The 23,828-nt window shown below is 45.7% G+C and overlaps 1 protein-coding gene across 1 annotated transcript in view; it reads right to left on the bottom strand.

Moving 5' to 3' along the window:
• SKAP1 (src kinase associated phosphoprotein 1) overlaps positions 1–23,828 on the bottom strand; it is a 229,917-nt gene that overhangs the window by 187,957 nt on the left and 18,132 nt on the right. The window contains exon 3 of the mRNA XM_038385587.2: positions 12,817–12,842. Coding sequence (XP_038241515.1) covers positions 12,817–12,842 — 26 coding nt within the window. The remainder of the gene's footprint in view (positions 1–12,816; positions 12,843–23,828) is intronic.

The raw sequence follows: 23,828 nt of genomic DNA, 5'->3' as shown, positions 1-23,828 counted from the left end.
CGAAAGTACTGAGTGAACATGTGCAAAATAGAAACAACAATGAGCAGGGACCATGGAGGGGCCCAGCACAGTGTTAATAATGCTGCCATGAAGCCACCAATCATCGCTGCCTGGGAGCAGGACGGAGGCCTACAGAAAGCATCTAGCTAGCCACCTCATCAGGGGAATGCACCAAAGCTATAGTCTCCCCCGCCAAAGAGTAAACAAGCATAAGACTTCAGCGTACCCCTGGTACTTTGCTTTACTGGGTCCCACGTATAACCTCTACTTGCATGGGAGCACAACCAGTTCAGGCATCCCACTGCAAACTGTGTGCTCTAGTGGATGAGAGGGCCCTGAACTGGAAGCCCGGAGACCTATGCTCTCAGCCCAGCTTTGCTCCATCTTGCTGGGGAAGCACCTCTGTTGCTCAGTTTCCCTATCTGTAAAACGTAGGCGAGACTTGCCCTGCTTTGAGAGCTACAGACTAAAAGCACCGAGTGTTGCTGTTCAGACTTCGGGATTCAAGGCCTTGCTGGTGTGGGCCCAGATGAAGAGAAAGAAAAAATAGAGCAGAACCGGGGAGAGAAGTTTTTAAAGCTATACTTGTTTGAGGTATAAAAAGCCAAGCTGATGCCTTTTGGCACGTGCAGGAAGAGGACCAGGCTGATTTATCTTCTAAAGGCGTGAAAGGGTTTCACAGTGAAAAACACATTCACATCTACAGTAGATTGGTAAGGGAGTTCCGATTGAAGCTGGTTTCCCCTTCAGTGAAGGTCTTTATCCGCGTACCTGGAGTTTCATTAAGTGTCTTTTTAGGAGAGAAGAAAATCAACACTAACCAAATTCTGTTTATGCTTTTATGATGGACTAGCACACGCCAGAGGAAGTAAAAATCCCTGACTCCAGTTAATATTCAAGTGCCTGTAGGAAACAAAATTCCTGCTTTAAAACTAATGAGTCCTCAGGATCACACTACAAATAAAGGTCTCTGATCCAAATCCCATCTGCCTTTCATGCTCGACAGTGTTAATATCTCCAGATTTTCAGGGATTAATTTAGCTGTAATGCACTTCCCAGAGCAGAGCTGTGGAAATATCAGTACTATGGCTTAATATCCCTTATTACAATCACTCCCCTAAATTATGGAGTATCACGTGGAAATACAACAGCACAGACGCACCCACACATGTAAATGTTAGTCACATGTCAATAAATTATAGCTTCACATTTGCAATGCTGAAGCTTAGGCTCGGTTGGCATTGCCATTATAAATTATATACCTTTTTGAACACACTTATGTACTAGAAAAATGTATGACGTTTCCTACTCAACATCTTAGAGGCTTCGTCAGCTCCTAAATACCCTTTTGGATTTGCGTGGTTAGCTCTTTTGATTAACGTGTGAGTAGTGGAAGTCTGGTGTGGGTTTTTTTTTTTTTATTGCTGAGATCCACAATGCTGTTTTACACCTCTATTCACAGGCATTTCTAAGTTACGTTACATCTACCTGCAAATTTGGCCCTTGCCGCTTCTTTGTCTATTGTAGATTACTCTGTAGGTCCCTTATAAATGCTCCTCTTTTCTCCGGCCCTACCAATGACAGAGCTATTTAAGGATTTAATTAAATTCTAATAATTAGGATTTCTGATCTCAATCTCAAAACACTTCATCCAGCATTATAAATATTCTCATTTCCCAGATAGCGGAGAAGAGGAGGCAGACAATTAAATAACTTATTCAGGGTAACGCAGTTGAGCCTGTGGCGGACTAGAAGCCATATATCTCATCCGACTGACTGGACAATAGTGCCTCCCTGTATTAAAGTCAAATGCAACTCAAGACATCCCTCACACAGGATTTGGTGGGCCAGAAGCATATTCAATCCAAGACTAATTCTGTTCAGTCGGTACCCCGTTTGCTAATCACATGTAGTAAAAGCAAATTAATGGGCTACTAAAATGCCATTAACGTTTAAAACATCCAGAAAGTGGAAAAAACACACTAACTTCGGACTTATTATTTTCCAGAATGTTCATTGCTACAATGTCTGGGAATTCTGTAACTGGAGGGCAGCCCTGCTGAATATTTATGAGGCAAGAGGTAACTCTTCCATGACTGATTTGCAGACTGTTAAGTGCTAGCCAATTTAAAAAAAAAAAAAAGTTCTCTCTTCTAGACTAGGTTCTTCTGTGCTGCAATGGTCATGTATGGCCAGTAGGGTGAGCTGCAGCGTGCAGCATCATTTTAGGTAGCAAAAAAGGAACCAATAATGGGGGCGGGGGGGGGGGAAGACAGTGGACAAGATTTTAACCCCTTCAGAGCCTGATTATGAATGCCAGGATATTTGTTGCTTTCTTTTAAAACCAAACAGTGATTGGGCACACTTCATAAAGCAAACTGTAGCCCTCCGAGGAGGAAATCCCAGCCCTGCATATGGGACACAAAATCCACCTCTGTTATTTGCCAACACCTCCAAATCAGAGGGTCTGGATAGTTACTGGATCAAAAGCTAGTCTAGTGTTGCCATCTGAAACAGTGGAACGTGGACAAAATAAAAATTCGATGACAAGGCTCAGAACAGGTGGGGGTTAAAATTCCCTCTCTGTCACATGGCCAAGACACACGCTTGATGACTAAATAAAACCGAACGCTAATACCTGGAAGTTATTGATTTGTCAAGTCTTCTCTTTCCGGTTTCCCACATGATCTCCCTCAGGGCTTATGTACACTTAAAATGCTACAGTGGCATGGCTAAACCACCCTGCTAAAGCACTTCAGTGTAGACGCTACCTACGCCGATAGGAGGGGTTCTCCCATCAGTGTAGATAATCCACCTTGGTTTAACAACACTGCTCAGGGGTGTGGATTTTTCCACACATGTCTGAGTGACAAAGCTGGGTTGGCTGAACTTTTTAGCATAGGCCAGACCTCATCCCCTACTGCCCCTGCACATAATAGCATTAAGAAGTTTAATCTTGCTGCAGGGATCTAGGGTGACCAGCCAGCAAGTGTGAAAAATCGGGATGGGGATAATAGGTGCCTATATAAGACAAAGCCCCAAGTATCAGGACTGTTCCTATAAAATCAGGACATCTGGTCACCTTAACAGATGCTCAAATCAACCTTCCCATATTTGTTTGTTTGGGGTATTTCTTATTTTTAATACAAAAAAAAACAAAGACAAGAAATTTGTAACTGCAGCCTTTGTTTGCCAAGCTAATTAACTAAACATCCAGGGCAGCTCTGTAACTGGAAAAGGTTCGTTCCAACCAAATTAATGTCCTGATATGTTCCTGCCTGTCCATTCCTAAACATAGGGGTGAAGCAAGAGGATATAGGGCCCGTATTGCCAAAAGTCTCAGGGCATCATAATTATAAAAAAAAAAAACAAAAAAAAAAAACCCAACCCTCAATAGCTATACATCATCTTTCCACAAGCACAGATTGTTCCTCCAACTCCATTCCTCAGCTAAATTCCTGGCTCAGTTTCCCCTCTCCTCTTTCCCCAAATCTGCCTTCCTCCTAATCTTCCCATTCCCACAGTTTCTTCCCCACAGCTCTTCTGTTTTGCAACCTTTCACACCGTCCCCTAAAGCCAGTGCATACCCTGCCTCTCAAGTGGGTAGCAGTTCCACAGAACAGCCGCCCGACAGGGGAAGCTCACATCAGCCCTGCTAAGAGACCGTGAAACCCTGCAAAGCAGAAGATTCCCATGGGATATAAACAAGTAAAACCAAGGGATTTTATTCTGCAGTTTATGACATGTTAAGGACACCAATGAAGGGCAAAAAAGAGTTCCAGGCAAACTAAATGGCTCAAACAGTCTTCTAATAATTTCATATTTCTATCCACTAATAAATTAAGCCTCACAACACCCTTAATAGGCATTATTTTCATTTTACAGAAGGGAGACTGAGGCACGGGGGGGCGGGGAATGACTTGCTCAAGGTCAGACGGAGAGGGTATGTCTACACTGCGATAAAAAAACCCCGCCACCGAGCCTTGGGTTGCAGGGCTATCAAATTGCAGTGTAGATGTTTGGGCTTGCACTGCAGCCCAGAGGCCCTGCAAGGTCAGGGGAGGGGGCAGGGGGGAAGGGTCCCAGAGCCCAGGATTCAGCCCAAACCCGAACATCTACATTGCAACTTCATAGGCCTGCAGCTCAAGTCAGCTGATCCCGGGCCAGCCACGGGTCTTTTATTGCAGCGTAGATGTAACCTGCGGCAGCGGGAGAGTTGGGTACAGAACTCAAATCTCCCAACTCCTGACCCAGTACACAGATCGTGTTCCCTTCCTTTGAACCAAACTGCATTTTTCAAGTTCAGCTCACGAAACCTTGCTTACATCTGTTTTTCCTTCCCTCTCTAGCTCACTGACTCCCCACCACCTGCCTATGACCTATTTGGCATTCAGCACTCGCCCCCACCTTCACAGAAGAGCCCAGTCAAACCAGTACTAACCCCTGCACGGCTACCCAGAATGCCTGCATACTTGAGGATTTGGATTCCCCTGATTGGAAAGGGTAGGAGGCCAGTGATGCCAACAGTGCATGAAAAGGATTCCTCTGGAGAGAGACACTTCTGAGAGCCAGCATCCGATGAAGTGAGCTGTAGCTCACAAAATCTACAATACTACAATTTGTGCTCAAATAAATTTGTTAGTCTCTAAGTACTCCTTTTCTTTTTGCGAATACAGACTAACACGGCTGCTACTCTGAAACCTGTCACAAAACTAGGGACACACTTGACCCGTCAACAGGTCCCCATACGGCTTCCCAGACCTCATCAACAAGCAGCTTGTCTATGGATGCTGGCTTGGTTTGTCTTTTGGAAGAGGGTTCTACAGGAAAGGGGGTGAAAATTGGATTTTGGGAGGGGATTCGAGGTTTACTGTCACAATTTCCATTGTTTCCTTCTTCTACATCTTCAGTAACAACGGTTCTGCAGGCCAAAGCATGCCTTGAGTTACATCCATGCAGTGCCCCCGTTGTCAGTGTTTTGCCCTTAGCAGTCATCTTCTTGGCTTAAAAAGGTTTGCTCAGGCATTAACTGGCTCTCCAATCAGAACTTAGTAAACAATTCTGATGATAACGCATAAGGAAGAGAATGCGGTTTGCTCTCCCATATGGTGTTGGCTTGGCAAGGCTTCCAGGAATCAAAACCAACCTATCCCTTAATAAAGTGGTAAGTATGACTGAACACACATCGGGATCGGCTTAGTTACATAAGGTATTATACTATGGGTACGTACAGCACCTAGCGCTAAGTCATCTGTAGGCACTACAGTAATACAAACTATTCCATTGTCACTTTTCAGATACAACCAAACTTAGCCTTCAACAGGATGGGCTAGAAACGGAAAGCAACAGGGGTCATGGGAGAGACCAGACAAAAACATCTCCCCCTGGAAGCAGAGCACACATGCCCAGTCCCTTTGAAAATTTAAAGTTGGCTTGAGCTAGAAGTGGGTCAGACCCAAAACTCTAGATCCGAGCACCCGGAAGCTTGGGAAATGTCGGGACTCAGGATTTAAACTCTGCATCTTGGCCCACTCCTAAATGGACCACAAGGGTTATGGGAATAAAGGGCCCTGCTTTTCCTACTACTAATTCCATGGGGCAGGGACTCAACATTACACAATTCCTCCATCTTCTGAACAGATTTCGGAGCTCTGCCTCCAGAACTAGCTCAGAGCCTTGTTGTTCCCTTTCAAAGTCCTAAGCACTCTCACTCCATCAACTTTTACATAGTAGTAGGTAAAGGCTCAGGTGATGTTCTATGTGGTCTGCACCCCCCAGCAGGGCAATTTCTTCAGTGCTCTTCTATTCAACAAGAGCAAAACATAGTGCTTGGGCCATGTATTCATCTACACATACTGCAGTCACTCTTGAGATTTCTTTATAAAAGGGAAAGCAGCAGTGTTTTCCTATTACACACACAGGTTCAGAAGACGCACCGAGGGCTCATTTGAAAAGACTCTCTGTCCCTCTGAAGCTGCATGCCAGGTAATTTAGAGCATCCCCTAACAATATGAGTGGCCAGCGTGAATAGATCCGTGAAAGCCAAAGGATTTGTTCATATTGAACTTACTGAGATTCCCCAAACTGCTGTATATTTAGCATTTTTATGGACATTTTTAAGTCTTTCGTTTCCCAGCGTATCCCCTGCTCTTTAAGAAGTCATGAATCCTTCCCTATCCCCTACATGGAGAGGATTAAAAAAAAAGCCAAAAGCCCGGCTCTATGTAGAAAGAGGAATCACACAGACACGGGGAGGAAACTACAATCAAACCCTACTGACATTGTGATTTGGCCTGCAGTAGAGCCAGGCATAGAGCAGGATCCCGTTGTGCCTGGTGCTGTACAAACCAGACAGCAACAACAAAATAGACAGTCCCTGCCAGAGGCGCCGACTTTGTCCTTTCCCAGGGGGTGCTCGACCCCTGTTCCACCCCAGGTCCTGACCCTACCACTCCTCTTCCCACCCCCACCCCGCCCATTCCTGCTCCTGCCCACACTCCTCCCCCTCAGCACCTCCTGCACGCTGCTAAACAGCTGATCCGCAGCAGGCAGGAGGTGCTGAGGGGGAGGGGGAGGCACTGATCGGCAGGGTCCACCGGGAGGCAGGAGGCACTGGAGGGAGGGGGAGGAGCTGATGGGGGGGGCGGCGATTGGATGTTGAGCTCCCATCATTGGGTCCCTGCCCCAAACAGCCTACAATTAGTCCTTTCCACTGCAGTTGGAAAGTCCAGCCACCAGTGAGTGGTCAATGAAGCACTTTGGACTCATGTGCTAAATTCAGATGCAAAGCTTAGGTGGGATTTGGATCCTGGTTAGGACATAAAGACGAGGGTTGAGATTTTTTTTTTTTTTTAAACCCTCCTCATTGGCCTCGTTCTGCTCCTACTACAGTTGATGGGAGCTGTATCATTGAGTAGGTCTACGCTACCGTCAGGGAGTGCGTTGCAGCTTGCGTAGAAAACACCCGAACTAGCTTTAATCAAGACAGCTTGGGTACTGGAGCAGTGAAGCCACGGCAGCACCGGCTAGCCACTTGAGTGATTACCCAAGGCTCCAGACAGATTTGTACAGCTCACACTGAAGCCTGTCTTACCATGACTTCACTGCTCTGGTACGCAAACTAAACTTGCTCACGTACAGCTAAATATACCCTAGGACTTCACCCAATAGCAGCATTAGGCCAAGACGGAGCGCTTTTGAGAGGCCCACCATCAAACTACTCGGCCTTGCCATCTTTGGGTGTGCTCTTGGAGCCCCAGCTTCTGGAATCAAGTGATTGCAGCAGAAACTGAGTTTTCATTAAAAAACAGAAGACAACAGAGAGTTTCTAGCTCTCATGGTTACGGCGAAACCTGGGGGCACCCCATGCTCAAACACACAAAAGCCAAATAAACCCTATATTAAAAAAAATAATCTCATGATTTTGTGGGGGCCTAGTATGCGATTTTTGAACACTTGAGGTTGGCAATACCTTATGCACTACCTTATGCCAACTTAACTGCACCACACAGAAGGGCCAGTTAAACATAGGCATGCCTGATAGAAGAGGTCCCTTGTATATGAAACCTTTCTGAGCACATCAGTCTATTTTCTTCTACAGTAGTTGCCTGCCTCTAAAATTTATGCGGGGTAACGTATGGTTCAGATCATGTAGTACTTATACACATGCATTTATATAGAGAGAGAGTATAAAGCTATGTGGCAGATCAGTGTTTGAAAGGATACCAACAAGAGGGATCTTATTGCAAAAATATTTACAGTGTATTGTCTTTACACAGATTAATTTGCACAAAGTGTAATGCACACAGACAGCCCCTTGCCCCCCCCCCCAAAGCACACACAAACTAGAGGAAGCAAAGCCATGTAGCTGACAAAAGGAGCTGTCAGAAATGTTGATCTTAAAGCTTGCTTTTTTTTTTTTTTTAAATGTTAAGGAACATATGCCCTTGTGTATGTTTTATTTTTCATTAATTAACATATACATACATACATACACACACACACACACACACACACATATATATCCTGGACTTTACAAAATATTCTAACACAAGTTTTTTGGGTTTTATTAAGTCTCTCCATGTTATGACATTTCAAGGTTTGTAGCCGGCACTTGTGTTTACAAAGGAGAGGAATTCCAGGCATGGTGATAGAATAGATATTTTAACAAAAAGTTATAAATATTGTCAATGTGGTACTTTTTTCCTTGAGTTTTCAAACACATCATAAATCTAGGCTAGGTTTCTGTGTCTGAACCCTGCTTCCAACTGCACTCGAACTTTCTGGCATGAAGGCAAAGAGGGTATTTTTTTAAATATATAAATAAAACTTAGTAAAATCACTGTGCACTCCATTAATTCAGGAACACTCCCTCTTTGGCTTCAAAGGGGATCATTTTCTTTACAGTACAGATAGTGTTTTTGCTGCTTTAATGATTTGCTACTTGCACTTGTCATAACTACATGGACCAAGTATGCGATACCAGGGAGCAGCGGTTAGGGAAACACAAAGTTCCGTCTCCCGTCCAACCCCGCGCCAATTCTCTTCAATAGGTTTGAGGCTTTACATAGGAAAGTTCATAAATCTAACATGGGAAGCCTTTGTAGAGCGCCAGTTAGTTAATGAAAGACTCTGCGCGCATGCCCCCACTATACATACCTCATGCATGAACCCAGTGAACATTCAGTGACCCATAAAGCAGTGTGGAGCTGAGTCAAAATAAATAGGGTTGGTACAGAGAAAATGTTACACATTTAATCTAAATAAGTATTTACACTATAAGATTAGTGGCCTGAAAAGACTTTCCACACAGTTACTTACTGAATCCTTTCATGGAACACAACAGATTCTAATTTTTAAGCTATGCTTTGCCCAAGTTCTCTTTATCAACATAATTTTCCACCCGGCTTTTCCACAGGGATGATGACTGGGTTTGTAGTTAAGGCACTGGATTGGGATTCTGGTGATCTGGACTCTGTTCCTAGCTGGGATCGTCTTTATAACCTTGGGCACGTCTCTCTGCACCTCAGTCCCGCATCTGGGGCTAAGAATCCTTGCTTTCTCCCAATTTTGGCCTGTTTAATCTATTTAGACTAAGCGCTTCAGGGCAAGAAAGGTCTCTTAGAACACACTTGTACCCAGCCCTGGCCAAACTTTTAGGACTGGCCACAAGTTTCCATCTAAAAACTTTTCTTTTTAAAATGGAAAATTGGGTTTCCAACAAGAAGTATATATGTATATTTAAGAAAAATGTCTCCTTTCAGCTAAAAAAATTTTAAATCAAAAAGCTGAAATTTTCCACCTGGGTGGGGGGAGGGGGAACACCATTTTCCAGCCTAGCCTAGCACAATAGGACTCCTGATTTCATTTGGAACGACAACATAGATACAACAGCAGGTGCAAATCCTATTATTGAGGCATCCACCCCAGCAGTTTTCAACCTTTTCTCACTGGCAGACCCCTAAACAATTTTGAATGGAGGTGCACACCCTTTTGGAAATCTCAGTCTGCAGACCCCCAGGGGTCCATGGACCATCGGTTGAAAACAACTTATCTACCCTAAGTACCTGATTTGAGAGAGCACTCAGGTCCTTAGAAGTCTGAGAGCTTTGTATCTGACTTGATTAGAAGGGGATTATCGCCTTGGTATGTAAGTGCTGACCCCACTCTAGGATTTGCACCAGCAATTCACTGAGAGCACAATAGGGGAGCACTTAATTGTGGGAACACCTAGTAGAGCGCAGTGGTGAAAATCTGCCTCAGCATGTACAGCTTTAATAAGGATCCTTGCCTTTCTCCAACGCCTTTCACGCAAGGATCTCAAAGCACATTACAAACGTGAGTAGACTAACCCCGCATCCCTTCTCCCTGACATAAGTAGGGGTTTTTTTTATTACCCCAATTTTACAGATGGGGAAACAAACACAGTAGGAAGTTACTTATCCTTGCCCTGACATGGAACACACTACACTGAGTGCTCTCTTCTCCTTATGCCTTTCCCCCCCAATTCCTTCCTTTATATATTTATTCCTAGATTCCCTTGCAGTACCATGAAATGGCCTGTTGCCGCTCTCTGAGACCACTGGTTCCTGAGGCACTCAAGCTGCTGCAGACAATTCAATGCAGGGAAAATGCTCTTAAGAGCAAGGAGAGAGGAGACAGAAAGAGCAGAGAGAAAACTTTGGGGCTGGGAGGCAGAGACTAAGTTGACTCATGACCTGCATGGATTTTCACTGCCAACCCTCCTCGCATCTGTTTCCGCAAAGGATATTTCGCAAGAGAAGACGGCATGTATGTATAAAAATATATGCCCGTGTATACAGAATGCTTCCTATATATCCCAGTCCCCCCTCAAAAAAAAAAAAAAAAAAGATTTGCCTTCCCTGTATTCTAAGCAGAGAGCACTTAGCCAAAAGATAAGGAGTACCCGTCATTGTGAGGTGTAGAAACACCCATCATTTGGGTGATAGTGAATTAAGCGGATGCGGCTTGCCCTCTGAATCACACAACTTACCCAATATTCAGTGACAACTTGCACAAGTTGGCTTGAACACTTTAGTAGTTCCAGATCCTCACTCCACATTCAACAGCTCTGGGAATTTCAGCCAGTCCATATTAGAGGCCAACAGGTTTTGTTGGCTTCCGGCATTAAAAGCTTTAACTGCCTGAAACGTCACAGAGCATTGCTCATCCTCTTTGAAAAGGGTAGTCAGTAGAAACCTTTTAGAGCCTTATATGGAGGTTCCCCAAGAGCTTCTTGTGGCATGCAAAATCCTGACTGTTTCTTAGAACCAGACTCCATCCCTCCAGGGCCATTATTTCAATGCTCTGGGTTTCTAATATGGCCATCGATCAATTAATTGACTTTCTAAATGTTCCTTCATGTGCTCCGGGACACATGGGTAAAGCGTTCCAAAAACAACGGAGCCCAAGGAGAGGAATACTTGGGACGTCTCCAGCACTTGGCCTTGGAACGCTCAGCCCAAAGCACTTTAGGGAGGTTTGCTATTAGTGCTCCATTTGGCAGCTAGGAAAAAACCCCCCGGAGGCCCAGAAAGGTTGAGCCTCTCTCCTAGGTCACATAGCAGCGAAGGGGAACAAAACCTGCCCAGTCTCTAGTCCCCTGGTCTAACCAATGGAGCCCACTGTATGTTAATGAGGTACAATTAGAAGACTACGGAAGTACATCAGAGCACTTCAAAGTACTGTACAGAGAAGTATGATAATCTCATATTATGAATAGGCAAATTTAGGCACAAAGAGACTTGTCCAAGGTCACAAAGCAAACTGGAGTCAGGTCTGGCGATTCCCAGGCCCTCATTTGAGCCACCAGCCACTGCTGTCTCCTTAATACATTCTCTCGGGTTAATAACCCTTCCCCAAATGGGGGTCACATTTACAGAGTCACGTAGGCACCTGAAGATACAGCAATGGAATTTACAAAAGCACCGAAGCGAGGTTGGTTCCTAGCATAAAGCCTCTAAATTCCTTTTGGAAATCTGGCCCTGTTCTACAAACCAAGCTAAACCCTGCAGCAGCATTAAAAAAGAGTGAACAGTTGATGAACAAGAGCACTTGGAAGCATTTTTGCCCCCACCCTTTTTAAACTGCGTGAACTTCTCCCATAAAAAAAAAAATCTAATTTTGAGCCCTTTTATGTGTTCTAATCCTCTCGTCTTTTTCTAATTTTGAACACAGCTGTCTGCTGTACTTTCGCGAATGACGCCAGATGCTGGGTTCATCAACCAAACCCACGAAAACAATGGTTTGAAAGCAATTAGAAGCACCAAGGCTGCACTGAGGCTCATATTAAAATGTGATAACACTGTTCTAGTGGGAATTGTGATGCTGCAGCATTTCTGACATTTCTGGGCTGCCAGACAGACAGGATGCCTTGGAAGCGGGCCCTGATCGAGGAGGTAACATACTGGAATTTCTATCTGAAGCAAATGAAGGATTAACGGAGTGGGAATGCTCACATGGATTTATTTTTTTAAATTATAGCCCCAGCACCCGTCTTCCTGGAATGCTGGCGGATCCTTGTGTTTGCACACACGTACCACAGTTGAAATAAACACACACACACAAACACACACTATTATTAATTTGTATTCTGGTAGCACTAAAGGATCTGGCTCTGGGATCAGAACCCTACTGTATTAAGTATTCCACAGACACGTAAAGATAGGAGTGAGAGACATGGGGACCAATTCAATTAAAAAGGGAGACATTTCAGTTACAATTCCACTGGATACACAGAAGCATCCACCTACTCCTGTTGCTCTCAGCTTGCAGGTACCATCGGGGTCAAGATAGTTATTAGTGATAAGGTAGCACCTCTTGGCCACTTTATGCTACGACACATAAGAAACAGTCACTGCCCTGAAGGGCTTAAAAAAATCTAAGAGAGACCCAAGAGTGGGAAAACAGAACCACCCAACAGGGAAGAAGTGACATGCCCAATGTCTCACAGCAGAGCTGGGAATAGAACTCAAGCATCCTGGCTCCCAGTCCCATGTCCTATCCACTAAGGCCATACTGTCTCTCCAAGGCAAACTTTCTCTGGAGGTCACTTAGCATTTGCATAGCCATTCTTGGGCCTGCCCATGGTGTGTGTAGACCAGGCATCTAGGCCAGCACCATACGTGGCTGGAGACCTAACCCCTGAATCCTGGGAGAAAAGCAGTGCCGATTGCCACCCCCTCCTAACTGCTGCACATGCGGAATGGCTAAGGCTCCCCACCTGCTCATCTTGCACTGGGGCCCAATCAAACAGATGACAAGCCCTGCCCCTCGGAATGGATAAGCTGCACTCACCTCGGGGCAGAAATTCCAAGTGGTACCTGCAAGACAAGAAAAGAGAACAGGCATAAACATACTGCACCCCATATTTTTCATAGTGATATTATTAGGATATGGTTTTAGCAGAATGATCATGCATTTTATGCAAGACAAGTCATGTGAGGTGTCATTGGCAAAGTTACGATTTGCAGAATAGGATTATCCTATTTGAATGCATGTTCCATTTTTGTATCTGAAGTTATGAATATTGACTATGTGTGTCTGTATTTCAAATGTAGTTACACCGGGGTAATGCCCGCTAGACAAGATGCTTTCAGTCTATATAGTGGGTGGGGAAAGGCCTATTCAGGGCAATGAGCCATTAGAGAAAACAACAGGCCTTAGGAGAAGCTTATCTCCCACCTGGTGAGCCTTCCTGAGAACGCTCCAGACAGCCAGTGTGTGATGGCTGCTGTGACTCTACAAGGATATGTGACCAGGCCACATGATGCTGGACTCCATCTTGGGATGTCTGTATTTTTCCCACAGCCTGGTCTGGGAACCAAGCTTTGGAATAAAGGGTTCCCGCCATATGCAAAAGCTATACAAGGAAGGGAGTGACATCATCTGGGGTTCTTCACTCCGCACACAAGACAACACCTGAAAACACCTGAGGAACAAAGACTGAACTGGGGGAAGTGCTGGAACCAGGCTAAAGGGATTTCTAGCCAGTGTATGAAAAACCTGGGGATTTCAAGCTGTAAAGCAAGTGTAGCTTGTGCCTTGAGAATCTACAGGTCTGTCTGTACCATCAGTTAGGGTGAGAACCTACTATTCGTATCCAGTCTATTTTGCTGAGTATATTATGCTCAGTTTGTATTTGTTTATTTGCTAGATAATATGCTTTGATCCGTTTGCTATCACTATGATCACATAACATCTCCCTTTTGTAGTTAATAAACTTGTTTTTGTTTTAATCTAAACCAGTGAACTTTGACTCGAGTGCTTGGGGGGAAGTCTCTGCCTGGTTACCACAACTGTGCATTGTTCACTTCACATTGAGGGAGAGGCTGACTGGGTACTAAACTCACATACTGGGCAGATTTGACCAGGGCAGGACAGTACCGCTGCACGATAACATCCTAGCTGGCCACTGCTGCAACACGGAAAAAGTTGCAGAGTGCAGCTTCGCAGACTGTTGTCAGAGCACAGCACCCCAGGATGTTCACTACACCACTGCAGTGTCCACAAGGGATGTTACTGCACAGCAAGCTGGTGCGCTGGAGACTCATAACCAGGCTTGCCACACCGACAAGCCTTAATCTCATTGGGAACCCCTTGTTGCCATGTAGTGGGGAAACTCCTCGCAGTGAGCAACACAGGGAGGGCACAACTCCCGGGTCAAAAACCTTGCATTAGTGCAAACACAGCTAGTATATATATTTGGTCGTGCCACATTTATTATATAGTAGGGCCTATTGCTGTTGGTGATGGCTTATCTTAAGTGATCACTCTCCTTACAGTGTGTATGATAAACCCATTGTTTCATGTTCTCTGTGTGTGTGTATATAAATCTCTCCTCTGTTTTTTCCACCAAATGCATCCGATGAAGTGAGCTGTAGCTCACAAAAGCTTATGCTCTAATAAATTTGTTAGTCTCTAAGGTGCCACAAGTACTCCTTTTCTTTTTGCGAATACAGACTAACACGGCTGCTACTCTGAAAAAAGTAGGGCCTAGAGCATCCAACAGAGATCAAGGCCCCAGTTGTGTTGGATCCTGCACAGATATGTAGGGAGAAACAGCCCCTAAAGAGTTTACAACCTGAACAGACAAGATAGAAAAGGGAAGGGAAGGGAGAGGAAACGGGTCCAGACTTGTAGGTCAGCAGCTGAACCCAGGTCTAGGTTCCAGGCCTGTGCCCTTCTCACTATGCCATTATTTCTCAACTATATGAGACCAGGGACTGGCTTTCTGCCTTCTGAAACTATGCCCAGGAGATTTGAGGAACCAGCACCAATCCATGGACCGGTCATTGAAAAACACTGCACTATGCCACCCTCTTCATCTGTTTTGTCCCCCTTTCCTCCACGCTACAGGTGATGAATGCTCAGAGGAGCTCCCTTTTGGGTTGTTTAACAGAAGAATGTCTCAGATAAAAATCTCAAAACACAGGGAACGTCGGCTGGCCCCATGCAAGGAGGCTCTTTGAAATCGGTTGTTCGGTGGCATTCCCTCCAAAGCTAAGCCATTCACAGACAGCTTGCCCACTCTAAAGGGCTGGGTCTATGGCTATCAATGGCAAGAATCCAGTCTATCTAAATCCAATCCATTTGTTTCCTCATTAAAAGCTTTCATGAAGAAAATGATTTAACACAAACGTGCGAGCAACTGACTCAGATTAATTAGAAAACAACAACAGAATCCTGATGAAGGCCAGACTATTTATTTCAGTCCTTTGCTTTGGACAAAATGTATGCGGGGAAGAGGAAGAGATTGCATCTAGAACACAGACTGCAATATTTAATCACTGATAAAAAAAAGCTACTGTGGGTTATATTGGAAAGAGAGACACAACCCTGCCGTACGCACCCTGTCTCTAGGGTTTTACATACTGGACTCTTTAGAAACTCTAGGGTGTAGTTCATTTTACCCACTTTCCATGTTTCTCTATGAAATCTCTTCACCTTACCCTATCTGAAGTCCTGCATCTCTTTGTCCCGCCAAACTCAACCTCTTCTCTATCCCCTCCCTGGAATTTCTCTCAGCTGGGAATGGTCCGTATTTCATTTATATTGTCCTACCTTCAGGATTTCCTTTCCCTCAGTGCCACAAATTTAGAGACTACAGAAGAAACGCCTCATAGATACAAGTAATCAGAAGAGGAATTGTTGCTGTTAAACAACGCAAGGCCCTTATGTTCCCTTCCAGGGCTAAGCCTGTTGCCCCCACAGCTCTGTGGAACCCAGAAATGAAGGACCAAGCAAACAAATCAAACCCAGTCTCCCACAGGGCACAGCAGAGTAGCCAACGGACCAAGAAAGCTCAGTTTTAGAGCATGATGCACCTTGAGTTTTGACCATGTTAGGAGGAGCAGACAGATGGAAGTTCAACCACTCCTTTCACGTGAAATTCAAAAGAACAGTTGCAAACCACCATCACCTAAAATTTGTCCTTCTGATTCAGACGAAAGGGTTCCTCTTCCTGACCAGCCTCAAAGAAATAAGAAAGGTGGCTCAGTGATCACTCTAATTAGACTTTTCTGCCAAATTTAATCTCAGGAAGAACTGAAGTCTTTAGGACTAGGAAGGATACGAGTGTCAGTTTTAAAATATACTTGTCACATCTACGCTGAGGTCTGGAAACACTTTACTAACGCTTCAACAAGCCACACAGCCAAGCAAAATAGGTCAGCATTATTATCCCGTTTGATGGATGGGAACCCATGGTGCAGAGAAGTGAAGTGACTTGCCTGAGGTCTCACAGCAAGTTAGTGGCAGAGGCCAGGAATAGAACACAGTCTTCCTAATCCACATTCCTGTGCCTTAACTAATCATTATTAAACATAGATTTCATAGAGCTTAAGGCCAGAAGTAGCCATTAGATCATCTATTCTGACCTTCTGTCCACCACAGGCCTTTAAATTTCATCCAGATACACCCACACACCCACATCGAACCTAATTACTTTAGTTAGATTAAAGCATTTCAGTTCTTGGGAGACTAAACCGTTGTGTGCCACAGACAAAGAGAATAAGAGACCCAGGTGCCACCAACGTCCAAGGCCCCTGCACAGGTAAGGCACTGATTAGGCAAAAGAGGCCCAGACGATCATAGCAGATGATCCACAACCATGCTGCAGAGGAAGGCAGAAAAAAAAACTAAGTCCCTACCAATCTGACCTAGGAGCAAATTCCTCCCTGACCCCAAATGTGGCAGTCAGTCTGTCTGTGAGCAAGACAAACCAGCCTGGGATCTAAGAAAGAGGATTCTTTGGGCCATCTCAGAGCACTGGCCTATCCCATCCGGTGTTTGATGTCCAATCTGATACTTCAGAGGTAGGCAAAAAACAAAAATAACCCCTCCCCCCTGAATTAATCAGGTCAACTGTGCATTTGGGGGCGGGGGGAGCGCCACATGAGAAGTCTTCCTGACCACTGCTGGCTGAAGCCCTGAAGCATAAAATGAGGTTGTATTCACTATCTTAATACGTTCAAATGTTTAACATTTTGGTAATACCTAGAGGCCAACTATGTCAGGTCTCCATTGTGCTAGGAACTGGACAAACACAGTAAGTGAAGGTCCTTGTCTCAAAGAGTTTACAATCTAGAGAAAAAGACAACAAGCAGATGGAACAAACCGACCAACCCGGGGAACAAATATAGGTGAGCAACTGCAAGAGCATCCTCTCCCCCCAGAGTCTCCCACAGCTCAGAATTTTTCCTTTCACGAGTCTCACGGTTGGGGTTTGTCTTTGCACATCATGAAATCTTGTCCCTTGCTTTTCATCATGGCCCTCCCCTCATCCCCAGACTAGGGCCACATCGAAGTGGTCCACTCTGTCCTCCCTATCCTAGCTCCTCTCAGAGTGGAGACATTTTCATATCTCCGTTCACCGGGCTCAGCATCCTCCCCAGAGCAGAGATATTTTTGTCTCCTGAGCAGCTAATGATTCTGAGATAAGGGGGGGGGGGGGAAATCACTTTTTGTTTTGTGAACTTTTGTCTCTTGTGCTTGAGAGACTGTCCTAATCTCCCCTGAACATGTTTTAGTGATAACATTTACTGCACCAGGGCCAAAACGATTTTCTGTCACTTTCAATTCCAGTTCAATACAAGTATCAGAGCTTTGTTTCTAACCTCTGTCATTTTTAATACAGTAAAATGGTTTTTAAAAAAAAAATGTAAAATGGAGTTTCATTTCCTACTGGACCAGCAATCTTACATGAGCTTCGTTCTTACCAAATTTACAAAAAAAAAAAAAAAAATTTTGCTTTTTTTTTTAAATGTAAAGAAACTGTCGAAAACTCAACTCTCATTAGATCGATGTATGCTTTTAGTCTCATGCTTTGATAATTTTCACTCTAGAAAGAGTACATGCAGAACAAAAGTTAGGGGAGGAAAAGGGAAACTTTCTTTTTTTTAAGTCCAGGAGGAAAGATGTCTTGTGGTCTAGACACAGAACTGAGAGTCAGAAGATCAAGGTTCCAATTCCTGACTCTGCCACATCTTCATGCGAGACTTCGGATAAGTTACTTACTCTACCTGGGTGAAATGAATCCAGTGAGGGTCAGCCCAATGCCTATGCCCCACTTAAATTCAGAGCTGGCTTTGCTGACTCTCTGCACAGAGTTTCACTGCATGTGAAATGCCTTTACCACTGTTCGCAGAGCGCTTTGAGATCCCTGCATGGAAGCTTCTATAGAGGTGCTAGCCGAAGTCATAAGGTGATCACGGGTGTGGACCTTTCCATTCACATACGGAGTCATTTGAGAAATGTGACAATTTGGGAAATCCCCCCCAAAATTTGCCTACTGACAACCTGGATGTCAAATAGGTCACCCCATTAGAAAGTACAACTGTATCTGTAACCACGCACAGTTTTCCCGAAGTGCACCCGGGGAAGCAGAGCTATCAGAGGAATTTAGCAAAGTAGTCAGGGAAATCATCTCCTGTCAGTCAGTGAAAAACAACAAGAGGCCATTTTTCATTTTTATTCTCGGGTAGGCTACTCCCAGTATTCCCAGGACTTTAAAGTACCAGGTCAGTAGGGAGCAAGTAGTTACGCTTGCCTGGACCAGGAGACTGGTGGCCCTGGGAGACTAGCCACCAGGAAATTTCTTTGGTTGAAAATAATTCTGTTGCAACCATTTCTTCTTGCAAATAAAGCATTAAACTTTAAAAATTCCGAGTGTTTGACTTGCCGCCTTACACCCTAACGACATACCCAATGGGAGGCGTGAAGGACCAAGGGCCCGATCCTGATCTCAAATCACTGCAGCTGTACGCGGGAATTAACTCGCTCACCGGTTAAAATCGCTCACCAGTGAGAGGACAAAATCAGGCCCGAAGACTCAGCGGTAGCCGACAATCCCAAGGTTTCACAAGGCATTAAACACCATTTGTCCTTATGTGTCCTATTAGTTTTATTTAGCATGGTTATTTTTGTTCCCATTCAACTATTCCTCTTGTGCACTTTGTATTTAGTTTAGCCATCAGCAGCGGGACTGATCCCCTATGAAGAAGGAAAGATGCTGTCCTGGACTGTCGAGAGCTCTGGTAAAAAAAAAAAAAGGTGAAGCAGCAATCTACATTAGAGCTGGGGAAACAGACAAGGGGTAAGAAAGGGAAGAGTCGCCAAATGATGTAGTGCCTGGGCTGTAAAACAAACTGTAAAAAAAATTCTGTTACAAGAGCAACTTTCATATGACACATAAATCAAAAGGTCTAACCCAGAAAAAACATCTGATTTCCATTAGAATGCCAAGAAACTCGTGATGCACTGCTAAAATTTTAATAAAGATCTCCCATGAACTTTTCCTCCCCCCGCTTAGCTTGCTATATGCCACTTCCTTCCCCATGTCTCATAGACTTTAAGGTCAGAAGGGATCATCAAGATCATCTAGTTTGACCTCCTGCACATCGCAGGCCACAGAACCTCACCCACCCAACTCCTATAATAGGCCCATAACCTCTGGCTGAGTTACTGAGGTCCTCAGTACCACAAGGGATGGATCACTTGATAATTGCCCTATTCCGTTCATTCCTACTCAAGGATCTGGCACTGGCCACTGTCAGAAGACAGGACATTGGGCTAGATCAGGGGTCAGCAACCTTTCAGAAGTAGTGTGCCGAGTCTTCATTTATTCACTTTAATTTAAGGTTTCACGTGCCGGTAATACATTTTAATGTTTTTTAGAAGGTCTCCCTCTCTCTAAGTCTATATAGTATATAACTAAACTATTGTTGTATTGTAAAATAAGCAAGGTTTTCAAGATGTTTAAGAAGCTTCATTTAAAATTAAATTAAAATGTTGATCTTACGCCGCCGGCCCACTCAGCCCGCTGCTGGTCTGGGGTTCTGTTCACCTAGGCCGGCAGCGGGCTGAGCGGGGCCTGTGGCCAGGGCCCCAGCTGACAAGGGGCCGGCAGCCAGAACCCCAGACCGGCAGTGGGCTGAGCAGCTCAGCCCGCTGCCACTCAGGGGTTCCGTCCGCCGGCTCCTGCCAGCTGGGACCCGGCGGTCGGACCCGCTCAGCCCGCTGCCAGTCTGGGGTCCCGGCCCTGCCCACATAGAGTGGGTACCTACCTTCTGGTTCTGGCCATTCTCTTCCTCTCTCTCTGCACTGAGCTGAGGGTGGGAGTGCACCGAGCACAGGGCTGGGGGTGAAGGAGCAGGCTGGGGGTTGGGGTGTAGGGTCTGGCCAGGAGCTAGAATGAGGGAGGGGGCTCAGCATTGGGGCAGGAGGTTTGGGTGTGGAGCACTTACCTGGGCAGCTCCCATTTGGTGGGAGGGGTGCAAGTGGGAATGTGGGGGGGGAGGTGCAGGAGCTCCCGTTTGGTGCTCAGGTGGGGGTTGGGATGTGGGGGGTGCAAGAGTCAGGATGAGGGGGGTGCATGGGATGTGGGGGAGTGCAAGAGTCAGGGCAGAGGGCTGGAGGCATGTGAGGGGGTGCAGGTATCAGGGCATGGGGTGTGGGGGGGCCTGGGTATGTGTGGGGGTGCCAGAGTCAGGGCTGGGGTTGTGAAGGAGTCAAGCAGAGGGCTGGGGGTGTGTGTGGGGGGTGCAGGGCTCAGGGCAGGGGTCTTATGGGTGTGCGGGGCTGCTGGGCTCAGGGCAGAGGGCTGGGGGTGTGGGTTGGGGTCGTGGGGTGCTCACGGCAGGGGGCTGGAGAGGATATGCCCCGCTTCCCCAAGGCCTTGCCCCTGCTTCTTCTCTGCCTCTGCGGGGAGCAGTGAGCACGCTGACTCCGCTCCTCCCCCACCCCCCCCCTCGCAAGGGCCGGCAGGGAGGGAGGGACGGATGGACGGACGAAGAGAAGGAGGAAGGGCAGGAACCCAGCACACTGCGGGAAGAGGCAGGGGAGCCAGCAGAACCAAGCTTCTGCCCCTTGCCCCCGCAGGAGGGGGGGGGGGAGCGGAGAAGAGCGGGCCGGGCCGGATTTTTAATGGCCCACTGCTGCCTGCCGGGACCGCGTGCCATTAAAAACCGGCTTGCGTGCCGTCTTTAGCACGCGTGCCGTAGGTTGCCGACCCCTGGGCTAGATGGACCATTGTTCTTACCCAGTATGGCCATTCTTATGTTCTTAATCTTGATTTAGCGACTTCAAGTTCCAGAGAATCCACCATTTACTCTAGTTCCCAACCAGCAAGTGACTTGCTGCGGAAGGCGGCTAAACACACCCCAAGGTCACTGGCAATCTGGCCTGAGGGAAAACCCTAAACATGGCTATTATTTAAACTCTGAGCATGTTTGCGAGACCCAACCAGACACACCCATTCAGAAGCACATGCATTGTACCAAAACAGGAGGATTCTGCTAGTTTGTTCTATTTAAATAAGAACATTCCTGCAACCATATGGCCAAGGAGGTTATACATTAAACTTATACATAAGATGCACTTTATGGCACTTTGCTCCTGAAAGACATACAGGGCCTGATTCAAATGTAACAACATTCCAGTAGCAACCTACAGGCCCTATGCAAGACTGGAGCACGATCAGATGTACATACGCAAAGAGGATGCACTCTAAATAGGTACGATGAACAGAGTGGAAATGCACTCTAAATAGGTACGATGAACAGAGTGGAAATGAAGCAGAGTTGTCTTTGGTTTTGTAGATGGGAAACCGAATGACCAGATTTTCAAGACAGCTCAGCTTCCACATAGGTAGGCTTGGAAGAATTCATTTTTTTATCATCCTTTCAACAGATAAGAACAAGGTTTATTTTTTTTAAATCACTTTCAACATTCACAGTATGTTACAGAGGGGATCAGACAATTATTTAATGACAGTAGATGTTGAGATTGAACAAGTCACAGCATTATAACCCTTAAAACACAAGTTGTCAACATCATATGTCAAAACATATGACGTACATAGCCTTAAATCAAACTGTAATAAGTTCTCAAGCCACGTTTTTGCCTATCCGTACATTCTGATTATCGAAAGAAATATTTTTTCCATTGCTGTGTGTGCGCGCGCGCAAGCCAGACCTGCTGCTGGCCGCGTCCGGGGCACAGTGTAGTCAGCGGTGCCAGGACAGGCAGGAAGCCTGCCTTAGCATCCCCGCTGTGCTGCTGACCAGGAGCCGCCCGAGGTAAGCCCACACCTCAATCTCCTGCCCCAGCCGTGACCCCCCAACCCAGAGCCCCTTCCTGCACCCCAAACTCCTCACCCCTGGTCCCCCCCTGCAGCCCTCACCCCCACACCCCAACCCTGAGCCCTTCCCACAGCCCAGACCCCTCATCCTCAACTCTGTTGGGTGGTCATGGGCATCAGTTTTCTTCAACTGGGTCGCCAGGAAAAAAAAAAAAGTTTGAAAACCACTGGTCTAGAGGATTTCAACAATAAATCTCAAAGCCCCTCACAAAAGGTCAGTATCATTAGCCCCACTTTACAGAAGGGGAGACAGGCAGAGAGGTGAAGTGAGACGCGCAAAGTCATACAGCAGGTCAGTGGCAGAGCCAGCAATGGAACGTATTTTTCCAAAATCCAAACCCAGTGCCTTAATCACAAGACTAACCGTACACTGGTGTAACTCCGTTGACTGAAAGAGAGCGACTCCTGGCTCTCCCCAGACGAGGCAAGATAAGAATCGGTCCTAAAATTACTGATCAGCATGGCTAGGTGCGGCACACCCTCCACCCCCATCATCTGCCACTGCTGATCCTGAGAGCTGCCGGACAGGACCCCATTCCCCAGCTGACACTGCAGGTGACAGATCCCAATCGCTAAAGAATGCGTCAAACAGACAACAAAACCTTTGGGCTAGATACAAGAATCACCAGCTGAGATTCTGTGGCCTGTGTTGTGCAGAGGCTTTCTTCCGATGATCATCATGCTCTCTTCTGCCCTTAAAAGGCCTATAAATATAAACCCCACTTTCCTCTCAGACTCATTTTTGGCAGGAACCATAAAATCCAGTCAGGTTACAATCAAATTTTCTACATTTTCTTGTCCAATTAAGAACCCTAACATCACCACAGATATTAAATAGATATTTCAAGGCTGAGTCTAATTTGTTTGGTGCACAATATTTGTTGGTTTTTAACGTTTGGGGAGAAAAAAATCAATGCTGAAAAAGATTTCAGGCGGGGGGGGGAGAAGGAGGTGAGGGGGGAGGAATTTGGGAGCTCACCATTAGCCAAGTCAGCTTATGAACCACTTCAAATGCATTTCTCAGCTAAACATTACAGAAGCGGCAGCAGCTCTGCAAAGACTCTGGTTACTGAGTCTCCATCATTTACAGGCCTCAGGTTTCAGATTAACAATGCATCCACGAGGAAATGGATGGGAAACGGGGGTAATTTTATCAGCTGGAATGGCAAATGATGCAAATTACTGAAAGGATCATAACCCGGAAGGCACCAAACTGTGTTACTGGAAGAGTGGGGCGGGGGCCAAATTCATCCCATGTATAAATCAATCAGGTTGCACCTGGTTTGAATTTGGCTCTGAGATGTTTGAACATGACGGAGCCGTCCTCTGCCCACGTACAGCACGGAATAGATTGCAGGATGCTCACAAATTAAAACGGAAACTCTATATGGTATCAGACTTTTTGAAAATGTAAGGTTAGCATTAATGTCAATTCCTTTGCAAACGATTTTCTCCACCTTCACGCAATGTACCGGAATGACCGAGATGATTTGCAGTGACAGAAAACGCAGGTCAAGAACTTTTCTATACGTATAGGCTGGCAAGTGACTTCTCTGGTACCTTACGAGACAAATCCATATCCAGTGGTTAAAATGAACCCGAACCATTGCTCACACTGAGCAAAATCCCACCACCAAGTGAAACAAATTTCTGCCTCCTGAGTAAGTGA

This window comes from Dermochelys coriacea, chromosome 27, assembly GCF_009764565.3.
Source record: "Dermochelys coriacea isolate rDerCor1 chromosome 27, rDerCor1.pri.v4, whole genome shotgun sequence".
In the NCBI taxonomy this organism is placed as follows: domain Eukaryota; kingdom Metazoa; phylum Chordata; order Testudines; family Dermochelyidae; genus Dermochelys; species Dermochelys coriacea.
Note: the sequence above shows the minus strand (reverse complement) of the source record. Positions and strands in the feature narration are given on the sequence as shown.